General features: G+C 35.8%; 1 protein-coding gene across 1 annotated transcript; it reads left to right on the top strand.

Annotated features, from left to right (window-relative positions):
* The first annotated feature begins 8,318 nt into the window (after positions 1-8,318).
* Positions 8,319-12,236, top strand: LOC135146521 (rho GTPase-activating protein gacZ-like). The gene is made up of 18 exons (XM_064078649.1): positions 8,319-8,605; positions 8,656-8,985; positions 9,112-9,209; positions 9,258-9,665; positions 9,721-9,813; positions 10,139-10,202; positions 10,254-10,630; positions 10,690-10,758; positions 10,819-10,915; positions 10,981-11,042; positions 11,094-11,160; positions 11,210-11,269; positions 11,327-11,393; positions 11,473-11,545; positions 11,600-11,836; positions 11,897-11,973; positions 12,036-12,090; positions 12,140-12,236. Exons 1-15 carry the CDS (start codon positions 8,482-8,484, stop codon positions 11,669-11,671), a joined length of 2,061 nt encoding a protein of 686 aa, XP_063934719.1. The 5' UTR covers positions 8,319-8,481; the 3' UTR covers positions 11,672-11,836; positions 11,897-11,973; positions 12,036-12,090; positions 12,140-12,236.
* Positions 12,237-21,382: the final 9,146 nt, after the last annotated feature.

The following is a 21,382-nucleotide window of genomic DNA, read 5'->3' as shown; positions in this document are numbered from 1 at the left end:
GTCATAAAACTCCTTTTTTTTGTAAATAAGCGTTTTTTAGGCATAAAGCCAAATACCGTTCGGGAAAGTTAACAAAAGTAACCTACCTCGTGACTTAGTGCAAACACGTGCGTCTAGGTTGGCCCAATCGTAAAGTAATGTGTACTAATTTACAAATAACAAAATGAAAATAATACAATATTAATAGCAATGAAAATTTTAAGTTAAAAAAAATACCTTTAATAATAAAAATTATAATATAATAACAACTAATATAATAAAACGAAGTAAAAAATTTAAATTAATTAATACCAATAATTATTATTATAAACTTTGCGGTCCACAAGCTATGCTTTTAACAATTTAAAACCAAACTCTTTTTTTACCGTTTCCAGCATTTTTTTAAACTTTGTTTAACCATCTCTACTTTTCCTCAGTAAAAAATTTTGATAATAAAAGTAATATTACCTTTTGAAATAATATTTATTTAGGTTTCTAGTACTCCGCAAGTAATTTTAGAGAATGACTTTATACATTATAATTAAATTTGGGTTACTTTATATTAATAGTATTTATTTTTATTATATCTTTCAGTTTTTTCTTTTTACTATTTTGTAATTCTTAAATTTTTTTTATTTATCAAAGGTTTCTACCAATTTTTTATTGTAATACATAAACGTCTTCTTATTTTTCTTGCTAACTTTTAAAGAAAACCTATTTAATATATTATACTTTTTGTTTACTAATTTATAGTGGGCGGTAAATATTAGATATATATATCTTTTTTTAGTACTAGATGATAACCATAAATTTAAGGTGTCAGTTTTGTTTTTGATTTTAGTGAAACTATTTAGTTAAATATATATCTTATAATATCCTGGTTTCAACTTTATTGATTTTTTTTATAATGGTTTCTTGGCTTTTTTTCGTGTACTCTTCGCCTTGATATTTACTATTATTAAAGTTTTTTTATTGATTAAAACTGTTTCATATTTGACGCGTTACAGTTACTTAATTTTTTGACTCTAAGGATTCCTCTCACTAGGCAAGTTTAGTATTAAAAAAAAATTAGACTTAAAATCACTTGGTCACTTTATTTTTTCAATTTTTTCAATTTTTTCTAGCCGCATAATAAGTATCTATTTATAAACGGAGAAGTTTAATATTTAGCAAAAAAAATAAACAGTAAAAAAAAAGGATATAAGAATCGAGTTCACTACAATATAATTAAGAGATATTTTAAACGAGGCGGAGACCTCAGTAAATACTAGTCATGCCGCTTGTTTATTAAAATAGAATGTCCTAACAAACTACTTCAAGTAAATTACAGGAGAAGAGTGGTATTTCGTCAACAATTAATAGAAAGTATTCTTACTCGTTACAATATTATTTTTTACCATAATAAGCTGTTAAGCAAGAGAATAGTAAATATTAAATGTAGCTCTAGCATTTTGTATTTTAAAAGGAGACACGTTGTGAACTTTAAACAAGTATTATATACTATGTGAAATATAAGATATAAAAAGTAGTCAAAGTCAGGCATACTGTATTTTACTAGATAATATGTTCCGGACGAAGATACGATATGTTATGTAGATATAAAATATAATTTATAGTAAAGTTTTAGTAAAGCGATGCTAGAGAATACGTTGTGTACGCAAAATAAGAATATTATTAAATGTTAATAAAGTTCTCGTTTTGTAAAGGATTTGACTTTAGCACCAACTTAGACGCCCAGGGCCTTGTTTTATTTAATAATCTAATTCTTAATTCAATTTTTAAACATTACTTCTTCTAGCAGTTTTTTTTAATACGAAAAATCTATACTTGTTTTATTTCATGTTTATTGTTAATTAAACTGAGTTATTGAACATTTAAACTTTTTTTTCCTCCGCAGTATAATTTAAATTGCTTTCCTAAGTTTTCCAGAAGTGGCTGTTAGGGTATTTAAACCTTTACTTACCGATACCTAAACCTTTAAGCCCTTTAAAATTAATTGTAAACAAATGTATATATATATAGACGTACAGACGCGGCTAAAACAAAAAAGCACTGAATAAAATTAACACGACTGCCGGTTTTCGTGAACCTTCATTGTATATATACTAACAACTAAGCAATAAAATAATCTAAATAAGCATCATAACAATTACCTAAAAATGGTACTATGCGTTAAAACTTAGGAACTGGGGTCTTGCCTCAAAAGTGCCACCGAAAAATTGTAATAATTCGTTATATTGCATTTTCGTGGAAGGGGTGGAGTTATTTAAAAGTTGTACGAACGCAAGAAAAATAACATTAAAAAAAGGTTAAATAAAAAAGTTTAAGTTACTGGCTTACTAACTTTATTAGACTGAGATATTCGCTCTTATAATTACTCACCTTATAATGAAAATAGTCCACTACTAAACTTTCATGCACAAGCTTTTAAAAAATAACAGAAGAAGGGTGGCGATCGAACAGCCAAAGAAAATTAGCCGCAAAGATTAACATTTTGTGAAAGACATTGGCGAAATTTAAGTTTTTTGCAATTCTTAGTAGTTTCTCAAGAGCTTCTGTCGTTTTAGTTCTCTTTTTTTTACAAAAAAAATTATTAATATTATAGACATTTGCTGGAAGCCCTATGCTAAGATCGGCACCTATCGTTACTGCAGAAACTTTTTGTATCAGCCACCCTCCTTTTTTGTTAGTAGCGTGTATTGAAATTTTCAATTTAAAAATTTAAAAAATTTTCTCTATCAAAGTTTTGAAGATACAAACTTTAAAATGTTATATCAAACTCGGGAGTTAAATAAAAAATCTACAACTACTTTATTGATAACCCTTTAATAAAAGTGTTCTAAATAAACAAGTTTTAAAGTTAATTTTTTATTTAGTACTCGCAGTTTTTTCTCTTAATGCTCGGTTATGTGCTTCATTTTTGGTTCGTTTACAATTATTAGTTCAGTTTTGAAAGTAAAAAGTTTTTAGTATTTATAAGACATCTTTAATAAAGGCATCAAACTGGATATAACCTGAATAGATTCCCTTAAAACTCATACTAGATATATTTTCAAGTAAAGGCATATTAAATTAATAAAGAATATGCTAAATTAAATTTATCCAAAAAATCATTTATTTATAATAATAAAAAATGATAAAATTTACTAATTGACAGTATCCCTTGGTTGCTACACCTACATATAACTGTAATTGGAACTTGATGAACTTAATATGATATGTAATTTCTAGTAAAAATAGTTTTTTAGTTACGTGTATTCGACCATTAGTCGTCGGATAAAACTTTGATGTTTAAAAAATCTTGTAAACGTTCGTCTACCTACACTTCGTTATTAATTAAAAAGTTATTTAAAATTTAACTTCAGAAAAATGCAAATAACGAAATATTTACACTTTTCTCCTCGGCAACTAAAGATTTTTCGCTAGTTTTTAGAAATTTTAACAATACTCTCCTTTAGGCCTTAAACTTTTTTCACTAGCAGTAGTAATTTTTTTTTTAAACTGGAAAGATCAATTTCTAAGATTTTCTTTAATTAATATTTTTAGAAACCATTTTTATAGATCGTTAATCTTGTTATAAAAAATTATATAAGAGATTCATTATTCTAGAGCTAAATCGATTGTTGTGGTGGAGGAATAGTTTCTTTTTGTTTTTCCTCTTTTGTTAATATATTAGTATTTCTCATCTAGTTAATTAGCCTATACAGTTACATCCTACAAACGCTTATCCGAAATTTCCAGCACAAATTACATTATAGTAACTAAAAGTTAATTTAAGAGATAACTCGTAAGGCCTCACTAAATTATTTTTTGGGAGAGAAAAACTTTATAAACTCTGGAAAGCACAGCTTATACATTTTAAATATTGGAGGTAGACAAAACCCTAACACAGAGGCTACTACAAAATGTGTTGATATAAAGGGAATTCCTTGGCGCCTTTCCGATTCGATGGAAGACGGCGAGCGTTGTGATGCCACTAAAAACCCAAACCGGAATCAGCATTGGCAAGTACAGACCCATCAACCTACTGTCAGCAGCCGGTAAAGCGGGTGAGGCCGTTTTACTGCGCCGTCTTAAAGAGGTCGTTGACGCTCGGAAAGCTTTACCGGTGTTTCAGTTTGGAGTTGGGCAAGGTCACTCAACGACTCAGCAGCTCCTCCGCTTAACTGAACGGACCACTTGCGCTGTTAACCATCAGAAGGCAACTGGCCCTGTCTTCCTTGACGTTGAAAAGGCATTTGATCAAGTTTCGCATGAAGACCTGCTGCACGAACTGCGCTCGTAATCATCCCTCATGGCCTATATAACACGCTGAATTCATATCTGAATGGACGCGTTCTCAGCGTGCAGTTGGATGGGGGATACACGGTCGCCGCTTCGATCTCTGACAACGGGGGATCCCTCAGGGGGCACTCCTCTCGCCCCTTTTATTTGCTATTTACATGTGCGACGTGCCCTTGCCGTCCGGCATGCACATATGATTCGTCCTCTTCGCTGATGATACGACCGTATATCCCTCTTCGAAGTCTCCCTCCTTGCTATGCAAGCATCTACAGCGCTATCTCGACACCCTTATTGTCTGACGCCTTGATTGGAAGGTTACAATAAATGCGATGAAGGGCAAAGCTTTATTAATTTCAAAGAAATAAACGTCCTCTTGTTGGTGCCCTTAACCTTTAATGGCGTGAAGATTCCAAGGTGTTCTCAAGCGAAATACTTGGGAGTCCATCGTCAATAAATTTTCCTGGCAGCAACCAAGGCGCTTTATCCTTTACTCTGCGGCAAGAGTAAGCTTTCTCTGCAAAACAGACGGCAATTGTAGTTGTTTTGCATCCAGCCCATGAATGATATACGCCTCTCCTTCATGAACTTACGGTTCCACTGCGACAGTGCCCTTCAAGTGCGACAGAAAAAATTGCTGCGTGTTCTGACAAAGGCGCCGTGGCTTGGGGGAAATGATGCTCTTCACCGGGAGCTGGACCCTTTACACATTGTCTTCCAACGCCATGCCGTAGTCCTTTACGACAGGCTCACTAGGCACACTAATCGTCTACGGGTGAGCGAACTTATTTACCAGCCATAGGACGGGGTACGTTATCACCGCCCTCGTGAAGCCTTTAAGCACTGGGTGTTTTTTTTGTTAATTGTTAACTGTGCATTTTTTTAGTTAAATGAGTCTAATGAGGAGTCACGGATTAATGCGCACTTAATTAAAAGTTTGATTTAAAGGTTGCATGACTGAAGGCGCAAGAGCCAATTTTACTAGTTACAAAGATGTTAATAATATTTGAATGCGAGCAGCCTATAAAAAAACCTTAAAATGCCGTACTCACTCGAAAGATTTTATCTGTCGGGTGTAGTGCGAAGTAATTTAATAAAAGAGTTCTACTCCTACCTTCCTTTTATTATATAATTAAGGCGCTATAGTTAAATAGTAAGAAACGCGAAGTGGAGGTTTAGAATACCATAATGTAAAAAAATAATGACGCCCTGAATGCTATCCGTAATATATCTGCGAGCACGCACTTGATTGAGAGCTCGAGTATTCGAAGTTTCTAACTCGATCGGCACTAGGACTGTCATTATTATATAAATAAAATAAATAAAAGGGGTGTTTATTCAAAAATGATGTAAAAAGTTTTGTAAATTTGTTTTAATTGACTTCACCTTCAACCTCTTCTCTTTTTGAAATAGGAAGTTCTTCAATTTGCAACTAGATCAGTCAAGTAAATAGCTAACCTACTATACCTTAAAGTTTAGTACTTACTTGTAAAGAGTTTAATTTTTCAGATTCTGCTTTAAGCTCACAACCAAAACTTTCAAGTGATTCCTTAAGGGAATGAATATATTCATTAACTTCACAGATGGAGTCGTTCAGCGCATGCCATCTCTCCAAAACTTTTCGCAAGTCGACTTGTCCTGTAATAATGATTCTTATAAATCTATCTAGTTGTATTAAATTTATGATCAGAGCCTTAACGTACTAAAGCAATTTTTTTTGCTTTAGCAGTGCCTTGTTAAGAAAGTCTTTTTAAGTAAACAATATAGTTACGAAAGTTTGAATAACTTAATAACTATTCAAGTGTACGCAGCGCTAAATAATTTTAGTTAAAAACGTCTAACTATAGTTCTTGAGAAATCATTCAAGTAGGAAAGTGTGGTAAGTTTTTATTACAACGGATGCATTAATACGAGTTAAATAGTTTTACCATCACTTAAACTAACATTAAGGCCTTCTTCTACTAGCGATACGCCCTCATATTTAGAAGTTTCGGTTGTACAAGCTACTTCCACATCGTTCATAATCCGTTTTATTATAAATTATTAAATTCCATAGCTTTATACGCAGAGCGAACTTATATATATACTTTTTTTGGCGCCATAATTTTTAAAAAGAGTTTCCAGTATTTAGTGAAAAGCTATGTTTGTAGTAGAGTCACAGCGCAGTATTACTAACAAGTAATTTTTATTATTAATTGTACCATATATTTATTATTTAGATTAATAGGAACTAATAAAAATATGGAAGTTAGAAGCCTGGTCATACCTTTTATATCTAAATAAGAATACTTAAAAAAAAATAAAAGTGACTTAAAATATTCATGTTAAAAACTATTATCTTGAATTTACTGTTTTTTTAAACAGATGTTTCATGCGTTAAATAGCTGTAGCTAATTCTCCCGATATGTGCGGCCTTTTATTAATAAAAGAATCGGCCAAACTAGGTCATAAACTAAAAATAACTAAGATACATAATTAACCAGTTTACCAATTAAGTGTAATTATATATTATAAAATTAGATACAAAAAAGATTTTCATATAATAATAAAAGACTTACTTTAAATAGTATAAATGAAGTTATAGCAACCAAGACCTCAACTTAAAAAAAAATACCAAAAATATAAAAACTTCTAATGGTTAGAGTCGGTTAAAAAATAGTTTGCACAAAAATTTATAATCGTTTATAAACGTGGCTCAGGAAAAAGCTTAAATAGCCTAGCGGGAATATTTCCCTGTATACCAGTTAGTTAGTTAAATTCCTCTACGCCGGTGTTGGTGCCAGTCCATCCGAGCGGCCTTAGTGCTGTTTGATATGGCAGGTACTAAATAGTGTTCTTCACCAGTATACTTATGACATGATCAAAGTTAAGTTTCTTCAGGATGCCATTCCATCCTAGGATGGCAACCTTTTGAGGCCCCTAGATCGAAACCCTCGGGGCCCCGCCAGGACTGAAGCAGGTAAAGAAAATAAGTTTCCTTTACAGTCCTAGTCGAAATATAACAATTTTATTGTTTGCTTTACAATTTATGCGTGTTTTTTTATATTTTATTTATAGCACTAGCTTACTACAGGCGTGATTTATATTTAATACCGATTAAACTACTTTCCCTCTTTTAATTGAGGGTGCGGAGCTTCATCTCCCTTAGCATATCATGACACCCTCAACTAAAATGGGTGCGCTTTTTCAACACAGCTAATATATATCAATGAAGACGTAATAGCAAAGTGAAGACCATTTTACATTAACTAGAATAGTTAAGATTTAATACCGAAATATTATTAAATATTAGTATATGTTAATAAAAAATGAACTATAATCATAGTCATATTTCCCAACTGATAGGTCTAAGACTTTTTTTTAACCAGGAAAGCTTGACGTACCGCGAGGGTCATAACCAAGAGGCTGTCTTATGCATGTTTACAAAAAAATTAAGCTAAAGTCTATTTAAAACCACATGACGGTGTTAAACGGCTGCGAATAATTAAAAAAGATCTGTTTTCCCGGCGTCTACAGAAACAAATTTTGGCTCCTTCGTCTGCTTCTGACTTTTTTTTGGTTTGAGATGGTCTTATGTCTTACTCTTGGTATGAATATACCTGTAAGCCCCCATCGGCTCTGTTCATTGCGTCTCACCAAGTCGCTTGTACAAATAATAAAGTAAATCCGGAAGAAAATAAGTACTATGCCGTTAAAGAGAATAATAACATAGAAAATACGAAGTCTTGCAGTAATTATTTTCCTGGTAATTTTATAATTAGTCCTCAACATACCGACAATGACGAAAACTTTGAAACTAAACTTAACTCCTGTAATATTGAAATTAATAATAAATCTATAGTAAAGAACAAAGTTGAAGAAAAGGTTACAAATAACAGTCTTTATACTAATACTAATTCGGATATTAACTGTATCACTGCTAATTATAATAATAATAATAGTAATATTACTGGAAATAATAATTCTTGTAGAAATAATAATAGTACGAATAGTGGTGACGTTAATACTACTAGTCGAAGTTATATTAAGATAGAGTGTAAATCCAAAAGTTCTTGTTCTAGTAGTAGTAATAATAGTGCGTTAAGTATTAGTAATAGTAGTAATAACAAAGATAAAAATCAAAATAGTGTTAATACTAGTAACTTTAATAATAACAGTAGTAACAATGGTCTTAAAGCAGGAGAGTCTGCACAGCCGGATTATATTATAGAAGGTATCAAAATGGAAAAATTCGTAAATCAGGACACCCCAAAACAAAAGGAATCTTCTAATAAAGAAATAGTCGATGTTTGTAACGAGAACGATGGCTGCTTTTGGAAAAATATAACAAATGACACAAATTTAGGTAACACTGACTTTTTGAAATTTCCTTTAAAAATAATATTGATAACAAAGGTGATACTATTGGAAAAGAATCCAAGCTTCCAGCTTACACAAATGGCCATAATGCTTGCGAAATTAAGAGTAGCCGTTGTGATAGCGATGAAGTCCAAGAATTAGATAGTAGTGTTTCCTCATATTTGTTTAGCAACTCCGCCATTTCTCCGAACCCACCCTTGTCAAAACCAACTTTAGCAAAAAGTTCTACGCCTTTTCTCTTTAACACCAATTTCTCTTTCGAATGTTTTCAACTATCTGGAAAGCAGTCTACTCCTCCTGAAGAATCCCTTCAGGGATCTTTAGCCCTGTCAGTGGCAGAGCAAGAGACCCCCTCGGAAGCTAACCGTGCTTTTGTTTCCTCATATATATATATATTTAAAATTTTAGGGGGTAGCCCTTCAAAATTTCTTATTCGCTATTAGAATTTATAACTATTTACTATGCATTTAATAACTTTTCTTGGTCTTATAGGGGATAAAGCTCAAGAATCTTTTGTCAAAGAAACTCAGTTTGCCTCGCCTTTAGTACAAGAAAGCGTAAAGGAGATTCAACATAAACAACTTTTTGCAGTACTGTAATTATTTTTTTATTTTTTTACTATTATTATGTTTTTAAAGGATCCGAAAGATTTGGAAGACTCATTATATTTATTTGTTGCGTCTCCCCCTCTTTCTTGCAGTGAACATAGTGATAAAGGCAACGACTTTCTTGCGCAAGACAATGATAATAAAACTAACAGCGCTAGTGGTCATTTTAAATTCAATACTATTATCAGTATAGATCCCAACCTCAATCATAATAACAATGATAAGAATGATAGTACCGATAGTAATATTAACAATAATAACAATACTAATACCGAAATCTATTATAACAATGATAGGAATAATAGTAACGAGATTAATAATAGCAACGATAAGAATAATATTAATGAAAATAATAATGATAACAATAAGAACAGTGATATAAATAATAATAACGAGCCAGCAACTCCTAAATTACTTACAAGAGACAAGTTTGAAAAGGTTTCGAACTAAACGAACTTCAATAGTTTTCGTTAAAGGCATGACTTTATATTAGTCGCAGGCGTCTGAAGGGCATTTTACATCCACCGAAAATCCCGTGAATCAAAACGGCCATCACATCGAACTAAAGTCGACAACAACCACGTGTGTTAGTCATACGATCCGCGTGTCCTGCTGGTTTTATATTAAATTATCCTATTTATTATTATTCATATGTATTATTTTAAAAGCGGAACCTCGTTTACGAGGGAATATGAAGAGAATCCTCTTGTGCGCGTCAGTAAAAAAGTCCTTTTTACATGTTTATAATAAAAAAAAAAGTTCACTCTTTTATATATTTATGCAAAAAACAGGTCGGTTTTTTGCCTGGCAGATTATGCATCTGTCACCTGACGGGTCCTTCTCTTCTTTCTAGCCCTAATTTTCACTTCCAAAAGGAACAACTTGAAAATTTCATTTAAAATTTTGAGCAGGCGGACTCTATTGTCACTACAGACATCAATACTTGTTATAATAACAGTAACACTAATATTAACAGTAATAAAATTGTGAAAAAAAGTTTACCTGATAGTAAACTTCGCCTTAAAGGGGCTTGCAATAAAGTTAAAAACAAAAGAAGAGCTAAGCGGAAAAACATTAACATTGCTAATACTGCTGCCGAGGTTAATAATAGGAACCCTAAGCTCACCAAACTAGAAGACACACACAATTATAACCAACATTTGCACATCTCCAAATGGTTATCGCCGCCTCGACTGGAAGAAACCACCCCGGGGTTAGAGCACGTCATACCCGGCAGCCGTGGTAGTCGCGAGTGGAACTCTATTCACGTTGCATCGAAGCGCCGGTGCATTTCTTATTTACCCCCCGCTTATGTTTACGGGCGCTTTCCCGACCAGTACTACTACGTTGGGACTGTCGAGCATGTTGACGAGGAGACGGGCGAATGTCGCGTGCAATTCACCGTATTGTCCTTTATATCACGCACGCGTAATTAAAAATATATCTCGCGCATCTATCCTAGGATGGGGACATCCGGCAGGTGAAGCCGGAATGTGTCTACGAGTACTTTGTGATTCCTCCAGGCAGCAACGTGGGTCAGCCCGTTTGCTGTACTCTACAGGTCGGACCTCCTATATTATGTGTTTCACAGGTCACCCTACGCCTAGAAGACTCTCTATGGGCTCCCGGTGTGGTAATCGCTGTTGATGAGCAGCAGCGGCAGTATACTATACGCGATCAGGCGGACGGTTTGTTTGTCCACGTGCCCCTTTCCGACCTTTGTACCCTTTGGGCTTACACTATTACGCTTAAGGCTCTCTTCGATTTTGCCGATTTGAAGACATTGGCATTCGAACCGATCACTTTAAACTTTTGGTGAGTTTTTGGAACTAATACTTTTTTATTTAATTTTATTTCCCTTGAAAGCTTAAGAGAAGCGATGTTAAAACCAACCAGCCTTTTATTCATAACAAGCGTGAAAAAAAACGAGAAAGTTGTTATACGCCCTACTATTAAGAGTTCTTATAACCCATAATACTTAGAACTTTTTGGAGACTGCGGTTTCATAATAACCGGAGGCTCTTTACCTGATAATCAAAAGTGTACTGCCGAAATTATTATTTTCTTTACTTCTAAAGTAAACTATTTTTTTTCCTCAGCATTTTGTAAAAATCACATAGAGAACCTCATAAAACTTAATGGCGGTAAGCTTTTTAATAACTTCAGGTGAGCCGTTGTCTTTGCCCCCCTCCCTCTCGCATTTCTTTTAATCTTTAGTCTTTACCCGCGCTTGCCCCCTGTTTAGTGAAAGATTTGCCCTCAAGAAAAAACGCTTTTTGGTAACAGACACTCCACGTCGCTCGTTAAAATACATGGAGGTTGCACCCACGTGTGTTTTTGGTTGTAGACATGCACTACTTGGTGGTTGATAGGCGCTCGTCCGCGGAGTCCCGTGCGTTGACTTTTCATGGATTACCACTTGTTGCCGGAAGGCAATACAGTAACTCATTTGTTTTAGCCATTGTCATTTAATATATATACAGAGTCGTTTTGTGGCCTTCGAAGACTTTGTGCTTCCGCGAGGATTGTCGGTCCCCGTGCGAAACGTTTTTCCTCTAAAAATTCTAAAAGAAACAACTTTTACTTTATTTGGCAGCCGTAGTTTCAAGGTGTTTTTTCTTACGTCGCTTCATTGACAAGGCGCTAACTTAGGAGTGTGCGTATGTAAGAACGAGTGGAAACGACTACTTCTCCTTTGCAACGGAACTTTTGTTTCTATAGAATTAGTATCACAGGGACTTACATTGTAAGTTATTGCGGATTTTGCTAGAAATAGTGTTTATGGGCTTTTTACCTTATAAACTTTAGCTTTATAGTTGAAAAAGGAAAAGTTCTTCCTAAGAAATATTTTGACTTGTGCCAGGTTTGTTATATTTTTTTAAAGAAATATAAGCATTTAATAATAATAACAGAATAACGCTATTCAAATAGTCACTTCGGAGTATATTATTCAAAGTATAGTGCACGGAAAACTTTTAAATATTAATGCAAATGAGGATTTTGCTTATCGCTGAGGATATTTATTGTATATTAAAGAAAACATCTATCCTTAACATTCTGCGCTTATTCTTCTGTAGTACCCGCACCTTCCGGTCATAATATTGCAGACGCCTGTAGACAAGTAGCACTGTGGGTGGGGCGGCGAGAGACATTTCACATCTTTGCACACGTTCACACATTCACCGTAGTCGTTGCACTGACCAACCTCATTTTCAGAAATCTGGCACAGCGTCCCCTGTGGATGCCTGTCGTAGTGACACGCGCCGCTCCAGCTCTCACACTGTCCATTAGCCACATAGCATTGGCGATTTGGCGGAGTTCGGCACCCTAAAATGCCACATGGAGATAGACAGCGTCCGCTGTAGTCGCACCACCCGGCTTGGTTGTCTTCCGTAATGCACGAATGTCCTAAGGGGCGCTTGTCATAGTGGCACGTCCCCGTGGCTTCTTCGCAGACGCCCTCATCCACGTAGCAGGCGCTCGGTGGAAGACTACACATGGTGTTTGCCATCGGGTCGCACAAGTGAAGGCACAAACCGTCCTGATTGCATCTTCCCGGGAGATCTACGCGCGGGTCGATACAGGGCGTTCCCTCCTGGTGTTGGTCGTAAGTACACTTCCCGGTTAGCGGGTTGCAAAGACCCAGCATAGCAAAACACTCTTTATTTGGTGGAGAATTGCAGGTAACGCTTTCGCACAAGTCCACGCACTCACCGTTTTTATTACAAACTCTCGAAGCGCCTTTTTCAACGTTAAGGCAGGCGGCCCCAGGAGGCACTTTAAAGTACTCACAATCATTTCCCTCTTGGTTGCACTCTCCCTCCGGAAGATAACAGTACTGGTTAGGAGGGTTTGTGCAGTTTCCACAATATTCTGTAGTTGGAGGCGGTAGTGTTGGTTTTGGAGTTCCAGTTTCTACTTTTTCAGGGTAGTATTCGGTTTCTGGAAGAGGGCGAGTGCCTGGAAAACAGTTTATCCATCCATCACCAAAGTTATACTTCATTTTAATGTGAAATTTTTCTGCAGTCTTGCAAATATGTGGGCCATCACCGTCGTATTCAGTCCCAAATATTGCCTTGCCGCTCTTATAAAACGGCAATAGTTTGGCACAGTCATTATACTTGACGCACTCTTCGTTTATGGCAAAATCATAATCTTTTTCCATGTCTTCTATTAGATCAAGTGAATTTTTTAGGCCTATTGCCATACCTAATATAGAAGTAAGTCCTCCGGTAAATTATTATTAGTAAAATTGAAAGTTATTATTACCTAAGCTGTGTGCTACAAAAACCTGCCACTTATTGTACTTAATCTGATAAGGGCGAAGCTCAGACTCACTTTTTCCTTTGATACAATCGTTTTGAAAACAATCGACATTATCTGGCTCCACCGCGTCGCATAATTTGTGTCTTGCTAGTTTAAATCTTGGCCTAAATTAAAATTTGATTTTATTTGTTTAGTATTTGGTATATGGCGTTAAATTTATTCAGGAGTACAGCATAAGGGCTTTGAGTTTTTCTAGTTCGGTTATTTTAAGCCAACTTTCACCCGGCCATTCTTCCATTTCTTGACCTTCTACTTCTTTCCATTGGGATTTATTGCTAAGAAAATCTTCTCTCCATTTCTATATATATTTTTATATTGTCTTACGTTGTTGATACAGAAACGCTGCTTTCCTATATTTTTACCTCGACTGTTCCAGTAGACAAGTAGCAAGTAACTAAAACGTTATCCCTCTTTAAATCTTCTATCCTTTCCTTGGAGGTATCAAAAAGATCTACAAAAACAACTTTCATGCCGTCAGTGAGATCCCTATAGTTTTTTTCTCCCCAAGCATTATTTGTCCATGTGTAACCGGTAAGAAAGCGAGCAATCCCAGCCGATGTGGGAATAGGCAAGGCTGTGGATGTAGGAAAACTGGTAGACCAAGTAGGCAAAGCAGGTTGGTTTTGGTCGGAAGTGTATTCAGTTTCTGGAAGAGGATAGGACCCCTTAAAGCAGTTTACCCAACCCTGACCAAAATTATACTTCATTCTAATGTGATTTTTTTCAGCAGTGGCGCATATATTATTGACATCGCCCTCATACTCCACTCCAAATATTGCTTTATTGCTATCATAGAATAGTTGTAGCTTATCACAATCTTTATAAGCAACGCAGTTTTCGCTGACAGCAAAGTCATAGTAGTCTATGAGCTCCTTTGTTAAATTTAATACGTTTTTAAGCCCCACTCGCAGACCTGGATTTATTAATTAGCTAAAGAAAAAAATTAATCGAGTTTTCCTACCCAAAGAATGAATAGTAGTAGCCTGCCACTTGTTGAACTCGAGTTGATGGGAGAACAACTCGGATTCATCTTTATTTTCAACGCAGTTATTCTGGTAACAGTCGACATTATCGGGTAGAATCGCGTCACAACTCTTTAATTTTGCCACTTCGAATCTTTTTCTATAATACAATATATTTAAGTATTTTTTGTAAAATAGAGAAAAGACTATTTAAGCTATTATATTTATATGATTGAAGCTAACGATTAGCCTAGCTCAAAGTATAAACAAAGTAAGGTTTTTTTAAATAAAGTGATAAGGAAAAATATTTTGTTGCTCGTAAATATTTAACGTTTTAAATTGGTGCTTAGAGGAAATAGATTTAGAAAAAAAACGTTAAGTTCGATAAATGTCGTCACCATCATTATAATTTCTAGCTATACTTCTGTTAGGAGATACAACGTTTAAGGTAATTAAAAAATTACGCGTGACTCCTAGCTTTTTTAAAAAAAAAAAATTTAAAATTTTATTAATAGATTATTATTTTTATCATTAATCTATACAGCTTTAATTAAAACTTTGTAAAAAAAGAGCATATAAAATAAAAATTATTCATTTTTTACTCTATAGTATGAAAAATTACATTTAAATGAGAATTATAAACAAAAGATACTGCTAACAATGAAAGAAACTCAACTAAAAGCTAATAAGAATGCCCATATGTTTCGTTTCTTCTTAAACAAATACATAGGCCCCAACCCAGCCTTTTTGGCTTGATAGTTTCTAAAGTTACATGAACACAGAATATCCTTCTGAGATATACAAATACTTTTTATTTTAGTTTGTTAGGTAAATTATGTTTAATAAAGAAAAAATTATATAAAAAAAGTTAAAAAATTGATCTTGAAAAGAGTAAAGCTTTTTAACAATAAAAATGGCTAGCAACAAGGGACTTTAAGGTACCTCAGTAATGGCTTTACTTCATACAGCTTGGTGATGTCAATCCACCAACTTTCTTGCAAGCTTTCGTGTCTTAGCCCTTTGACACTGTCCCAGGCTGACTTATTATTTTGATAATCGACCCACCTATTCTATAGTGATACAGTAAAAAATTTTAATTTCTGAATAATGACATTCTACAAACTTACATCAATTGTGCCTACAGAAACGCTACAAACGATTATATGGCCATTTTCTTTTAATTTATCAATCTTAATTTGGGGGACATTGAACAAATCTAAAACCACAACTTTCATTCCGCTACTCGCGTCTTCTTTACCTTTAGAGCCAAACGCGTTGCATGCCCAGGTAAGACCAACTGGGAAGTGAATCATATTTACAGGCAAAGAAGGTGACGGCCACGAAGTAGGAGTCGGTGAAACGGTTAAGCTCGGATAAAGTGAGAAAGTAGAAGATGAAGGCGAGGACCATGAAGAAGAGGTTGTTGAGGCGGTTGTGCTTAAAGAGGGAAATAAAGTAGGTAATGAGGTTGTGTCCCAAGAAGACATTGGTGTGGTGGTAACAACGGAAGTAGAAGTAGGGGCAGTACTAGAGAAAACTGGTTCTTCCTCAGTGTCATACACAGTTTCAGGAAGTGGGGTGACACCAGAAAAGCAATTTTTCCATCCTTGCCCGAAATTATATTTTAACATTATTCCGTAAGTCTCACTAACTGCACATATATCGTCAGGGACTCCTTCAGTTTCGGTGCCGAAAACAGTTTTGTGATTTTCAATGAAAGGTCGCAATAATCGACATTCACCGTAGGCAACGCATGCTTCACTAACAGCAAAATCGTAATAAGGCTGTAAATCCTTAGAAAGTTCCAAAGCATTTAGTAAACCAATGGAAAGACCTAGTTAAAAAAGAAATTATGAAAATAAAATTTATAATGGAGCCTAAATTATAAACAATTATGAAGTAAGCGAACACTAATGTGATTATAAGAACCTAATTGGTGAGCCTCTAAAGCCAACCAAATATTATACTTTAACTGATAAGAGCGTAAAGAATCGATGTCTTCCCCATTAATACAGGAATTAGCAAAGCAGTCAACGTTAGCAGGAGACACCGCTTGACAGCCACGACTTTTCGCTAATTTAAACCTTGGGCTAAATATACACTCGTTGATGAAAGAAAAGATAAATAAAATATATAATATACCTTATAAGAGGCTGGAGTTTATTCAATTTCGTAATATCCAGATAATATTCATTATAGGCGGATAGTTTTTTAACTTTAAGATTGTTCCATTTATCTTTATTACTTAAATAATCACCCCGTCGGGGTTCAATAGTGCCAGCGGAAAAATAACAAACGACAATATGTCCATCATATAAATATTGATCGATGAGTTTTTGTTCAGCATCAAATAAATCCACAAATACAACTTTCATCCCGCTCACCGAATCCTTCTCATTATTATCGCCCCATGCCCTATTTGACCATGTCAGGCCATTTTTGAAACGTACGAGCCCATGTCCATCTCCTGGGGTCGTCGGACTAGGCTCCGAGGTGGAGCTGGACGAACCTTGACCCGAACCATAAATGGTGTCGGGCAGCGGAGTTACCCCTTTAAAGCAGTTCTTCCAACCACTCCCAAAGTTATATTTCATCATGATATGGTTGCTTTCTCCAGTGTCGCATATCTCAGAGGTCTTTCCTCCATACTCCGTCCCAAATATCGCTTTGCCAGATTTATAAAATGGATTGAGAAGCTCACACTCCTCGTTGTCCACGCATTCTTCGTTTATAGCAAAATCATAGAACTCCACTAACTCTTTTACTAGGTCCAGTGAATTCTTAAGCCCTACACTCATACCTGTATATAAAAGTGGAATTTTAAATGACTGAGGTCAAATTTTGATTTGCAGAGCGTAGTAGCACTCTTTTCTGATAACGTACCGAGGGCGTGTATTTGCTCGGTTTGCCATTTGTTGTACATTAGCTGATAAGGTCTCAATGCATTTTCGCTCTGCCCTTGGACACATTTGTTCTGGTAACAATCGACATTGTCTGGCTCCACAGCATCACATTTTTTATTTTGGGCAACTCGAAAGCGCGCCCTACGTGTATATCGTATTAATAGGCAGTGAATTTTGAATTTATTTGTATAGCATACTTTTTCATTTACTCTTAGGCAGTTCAAAACTATAAAACTTACGTCATTAAAGGTTTTAATTGATCCAGCTTTCGAATATCTAGCCACCATTCTCCGTCCCATTCCTCCATTTTCTTTCCTTTAACTTTGTCCCAGTCGGCCTTATTCTCCTTGTAATCATCTCTCCAATCCTAGAGAGTTGTTAGCCAAGAACAAAGCAAAAAAAAAAAAAAAAAAAAAAAAAATTAATGAAAAAATTAATTTAGGTTCGCCACTTATAATATTAGTAATTACTACACATGATGTTACCTCTATGGTTCCCGTCGATATGTAGCATACAACAATGTGGTCATCGGCCTTCAGTTTATCGATGGTGGACTGTTCAGCGTCAAATAAATCCACAAATACAACTTTCATCCCGCTCACCGAATCCTTCTCATTATTATCGCCCCATGCCCTATTTGACCATGTCAGGCCATTTTTGAAACGTACGAGCCCATGTCCATCTCCTGGGGTCGTCGGACTAGGCTCCGAGGTGGAGCTGGACGAACCTTGACCCGAACCATAAATGGTGTCGGGCAGCGGAGTTACCCCTTTAAAGCAGTTCTTCCAACCACTTCCAAAGTTATATTTCATCATGATATGGTTGCTTTCTCCAGTGTCGCATATCTTAGAGGTCTTTCCTCCATACTCCGTCCCAAATATCGCTTTGCCAGATTTATAAAATGGATTGAGAAGCTCACACTCCTCGTTGTCCACGCATTCTTCGTTTATAGCAAAATCATAGAACTCCACTAACTCTTTTACTAGGTCCAGTGAATTCTTAAGCCCTACACTCATACCTGTATATAAAAGTGGAATTTTAAATGACTGAGGTCAAATTTTGATTTGCAGAGCGTAGTAGCACTCTTTTCTGATAACGTACCGAGGGCGTGTATTTGCTCGGTTTGCCATTTGTTGTACATTAGCTGATAAGGTCTCAATGCATTTTCGCTCTGCCCTTGGACACATTTGTTCTGGTAACAATCGACATTGTCTGGCTCCACAGCATCACATTTTTTATTTTGGGCAACTCGAAAGCGCGCCCTACGTGTATATCGTATTAATAGGCAGTGAATTTTGAATTTATTTGTATAGCATACTTTTTCATTTACTCTTAGGCAGTTCAAAACTATAAAACTTACGTCATTAAAGGTTTTAATTGATCCAGCTTTCGAATATCTAGCCACCATTCTCCGTCCCATTCCTCCATTTTCTTTCCTTTAACTTTGTCCCAGTCGGCCTTATTCTCCTTGTAATCATCTCTCCAATCCTAGAGAGTTGTTAGCCAAGAACAAAGCAAAAAAAAAAAAAAAAAAAAAAAAAAATTAATGAAAAAATTAATTTAGGTTCGCCACTTATAATATTAGTAATTACTACACATGATGTTACCTCTATGGTTCCCGTCGATATGTAGCATACAACAATGTGGTCATCGGCCTTCAGTTTATCGATGGTGGACTGTTCAGCGTCAAATAAATCCACAAATACAACTTTCATCCCGCTCACCGAATCCTTCTCATTATTATCGCCCCATGCCCTATTTGACCATGTCAGGCCATTTTTGAAACGTACGAGCCCATGTCCATCTCCTGGGGTCGTCGGACTAGGCTCCGAGGTGGAGCTGGACGAACCTTGACCCGAACCATAAATGGTGTCGGGCAGCGGAGTTACCCCTTTAAAGCAGTTCTTCCAACCACTTCCAAAGTTATATTTCATCATGATATGGTTGCTTTCTCCAGTGTCGCATATCTTAGAGGTCTTTCCTCCATACTCCGTCCCAAATATCGCTTTGCCAGATTTATAAAATGGATTGAGAAGCTCACACTCCTCGTTGTCCACGCATTCTTCGTTTATAGCAAAATCATAGAACTCCACTAACTCTTTTACTAGGTCCAGTGAATTCTTAAGCCCTACACTCATACCTGTATATAAAAGTGGAATTTTAAATGACTGAGGTCAAATTTTGATTTGCAGAGCGTAGTAGCACTCTTTTCTGATAACGTACCGAGGGCGTGTATTTGCTCGGTTTGCCATTTGTTGTACATTAGCTGATAAGGTCTCAATGCATTTTCGCTCTGCCCTTGGACACATTTGTTCTGGTAACAATCGACATTGTCTGGCTCCACAGCATCACATTTTTTATTTTGGGCAACTCGAAAGCGCGCCCTACGTGTATATCGTATTAATAGGCAGTGAATTTTGAATTTATTTGTATAGCATACTTTTTCATTTACTCTTAGGCAGTTCAAAACTATAAAACTTACGTCATTAAAGGTTTTAATTGATCCAGCTTTCGAATATCTAGCCACCATTCTCCGTCCCATTCCTCCATTTTCTTTCCTTTAACTTTGTCCCAGTCGGCCTTATTCTCCTTGTAATCATCTCTCCAATCCTAGAGAGTTGTTAGCCAAGAACAAAGCAAAAAAAAAAAAAAAAAAAAAAAAAATTAATGAAAAAATTAATTTAGGTTCGCCACTTATAATATTAGTAATTACTACACATGATGTTACCTCTATGGTTCCCGTCGATATGTAGCATACAACAATGTGGTCATCGGCCTTCAGTTTATCGATGGTGGACTGTTCAGCGTCAAATAAATCCACAAATACAACTTTCATCCCGCTCACCGAATCCTTCTCATTATTATCGCCCCATGCCCTATTTGACCATGTCAGGCCATTTTTGAAACGTACGAGCCCATGTCCATCTCCTGGGGTCGTCGGACTAGGCTCCGAGGTGGAGCTGGACGAACCTTGACCCGAACCATAAATGGTGTCGGGCAGCGGAGTTACCCCTTTAAAGCAGTTCTTCCAACCACTTCCAAAGTTATATTTCATCATGATATGGTTGCTTTCTCCAGTGTCGCATATCTTAGAGGTCTTTCCTCCATACTCCGTCCCAAATATCGCTTTGCCAGATTTATAAAATGGATTGAGAAGCTCACACTCCTCGTTGTCCACGCATTCTTCGTTTATAGCAAAATCATAGAACTCCACTAACTCTTTTACTAGGTCCAGTGAATTCTTAAGCCCTACACTCATACCTGTATATAAAAGTGGAATTTTAAATGACTGAGGTCAAATTTTGATTTGCAGAGCGTAGTAGCACTCTTTTCTGATAACGTACCGAGGGCGTGTATTTGCTCGGTTTGCCATTTGTTGTACATTAGCTGATAAGGTCTCAATGCATTTTCGCTCTGCCCTTGGACACATTTGTTCTGGTAACAATCGACATTGTCTGGCTCCACAGCATCACATTTTTTATTTTGGGCAACTCGAAAGCGCGCCCTACGTGTATATCGTATTAATAGGCAGTGAATTTTGAATTTATTTGTATAGCATACTTTTTCATTTACTCTTAGGCAGTTCAAAACTATAAAACTTACGTCATTAAAGGTTTTAATTGATCCAGCTTTCGAATATCTAGCCACCATTCTCCGTCCCATTCCTCCATTTTCTTTCCTTTAACTTTGTCCCAGTCGGCCTTATTCTCCTTGTAATCATCTCTCCAATCCTAGAGAGTTGTTAGCCAAGAACAAAGCAAAAAAAAAAAAAAAAAAAAAAAAAAAAATTAATGAAAAAATTAATTTAGGTTCGCCACTTATAATATTAGTAATTACTACACATGATGTTACCTCTATGGTTCCCGTCGATATGTAGCATACAACAATGTGGTCATCGGCCTTCAGTTTATCGATGGTGGACTGTTCAGCGTCAAATAAATCCACAAATACAACTTTCATCCCG

This window comes from Zophobas morio, unplaced genomic scaffold (genome assembly GCF_036711695.1).
Source record: "Zophobas morio isolate AGI-343-1 ecotype UQ-CSIRO unplaced genomic scaffold, CSIRO_AGI_Zmor_V1 ptg000238l, whole genome shotgun sequence".
Taxonomy (NCBI): domain Eukaryota; kingdom Metazoa; phylum Arthropoda; class Insecta; order Coleoptera; family Tenebrionidae; genus Zophobas; species Zophobas morio.
Note: the sequence above shows the minus strand (reverse complement) of the source record. Positions and strands in the feature narration are given on the sequence as shown.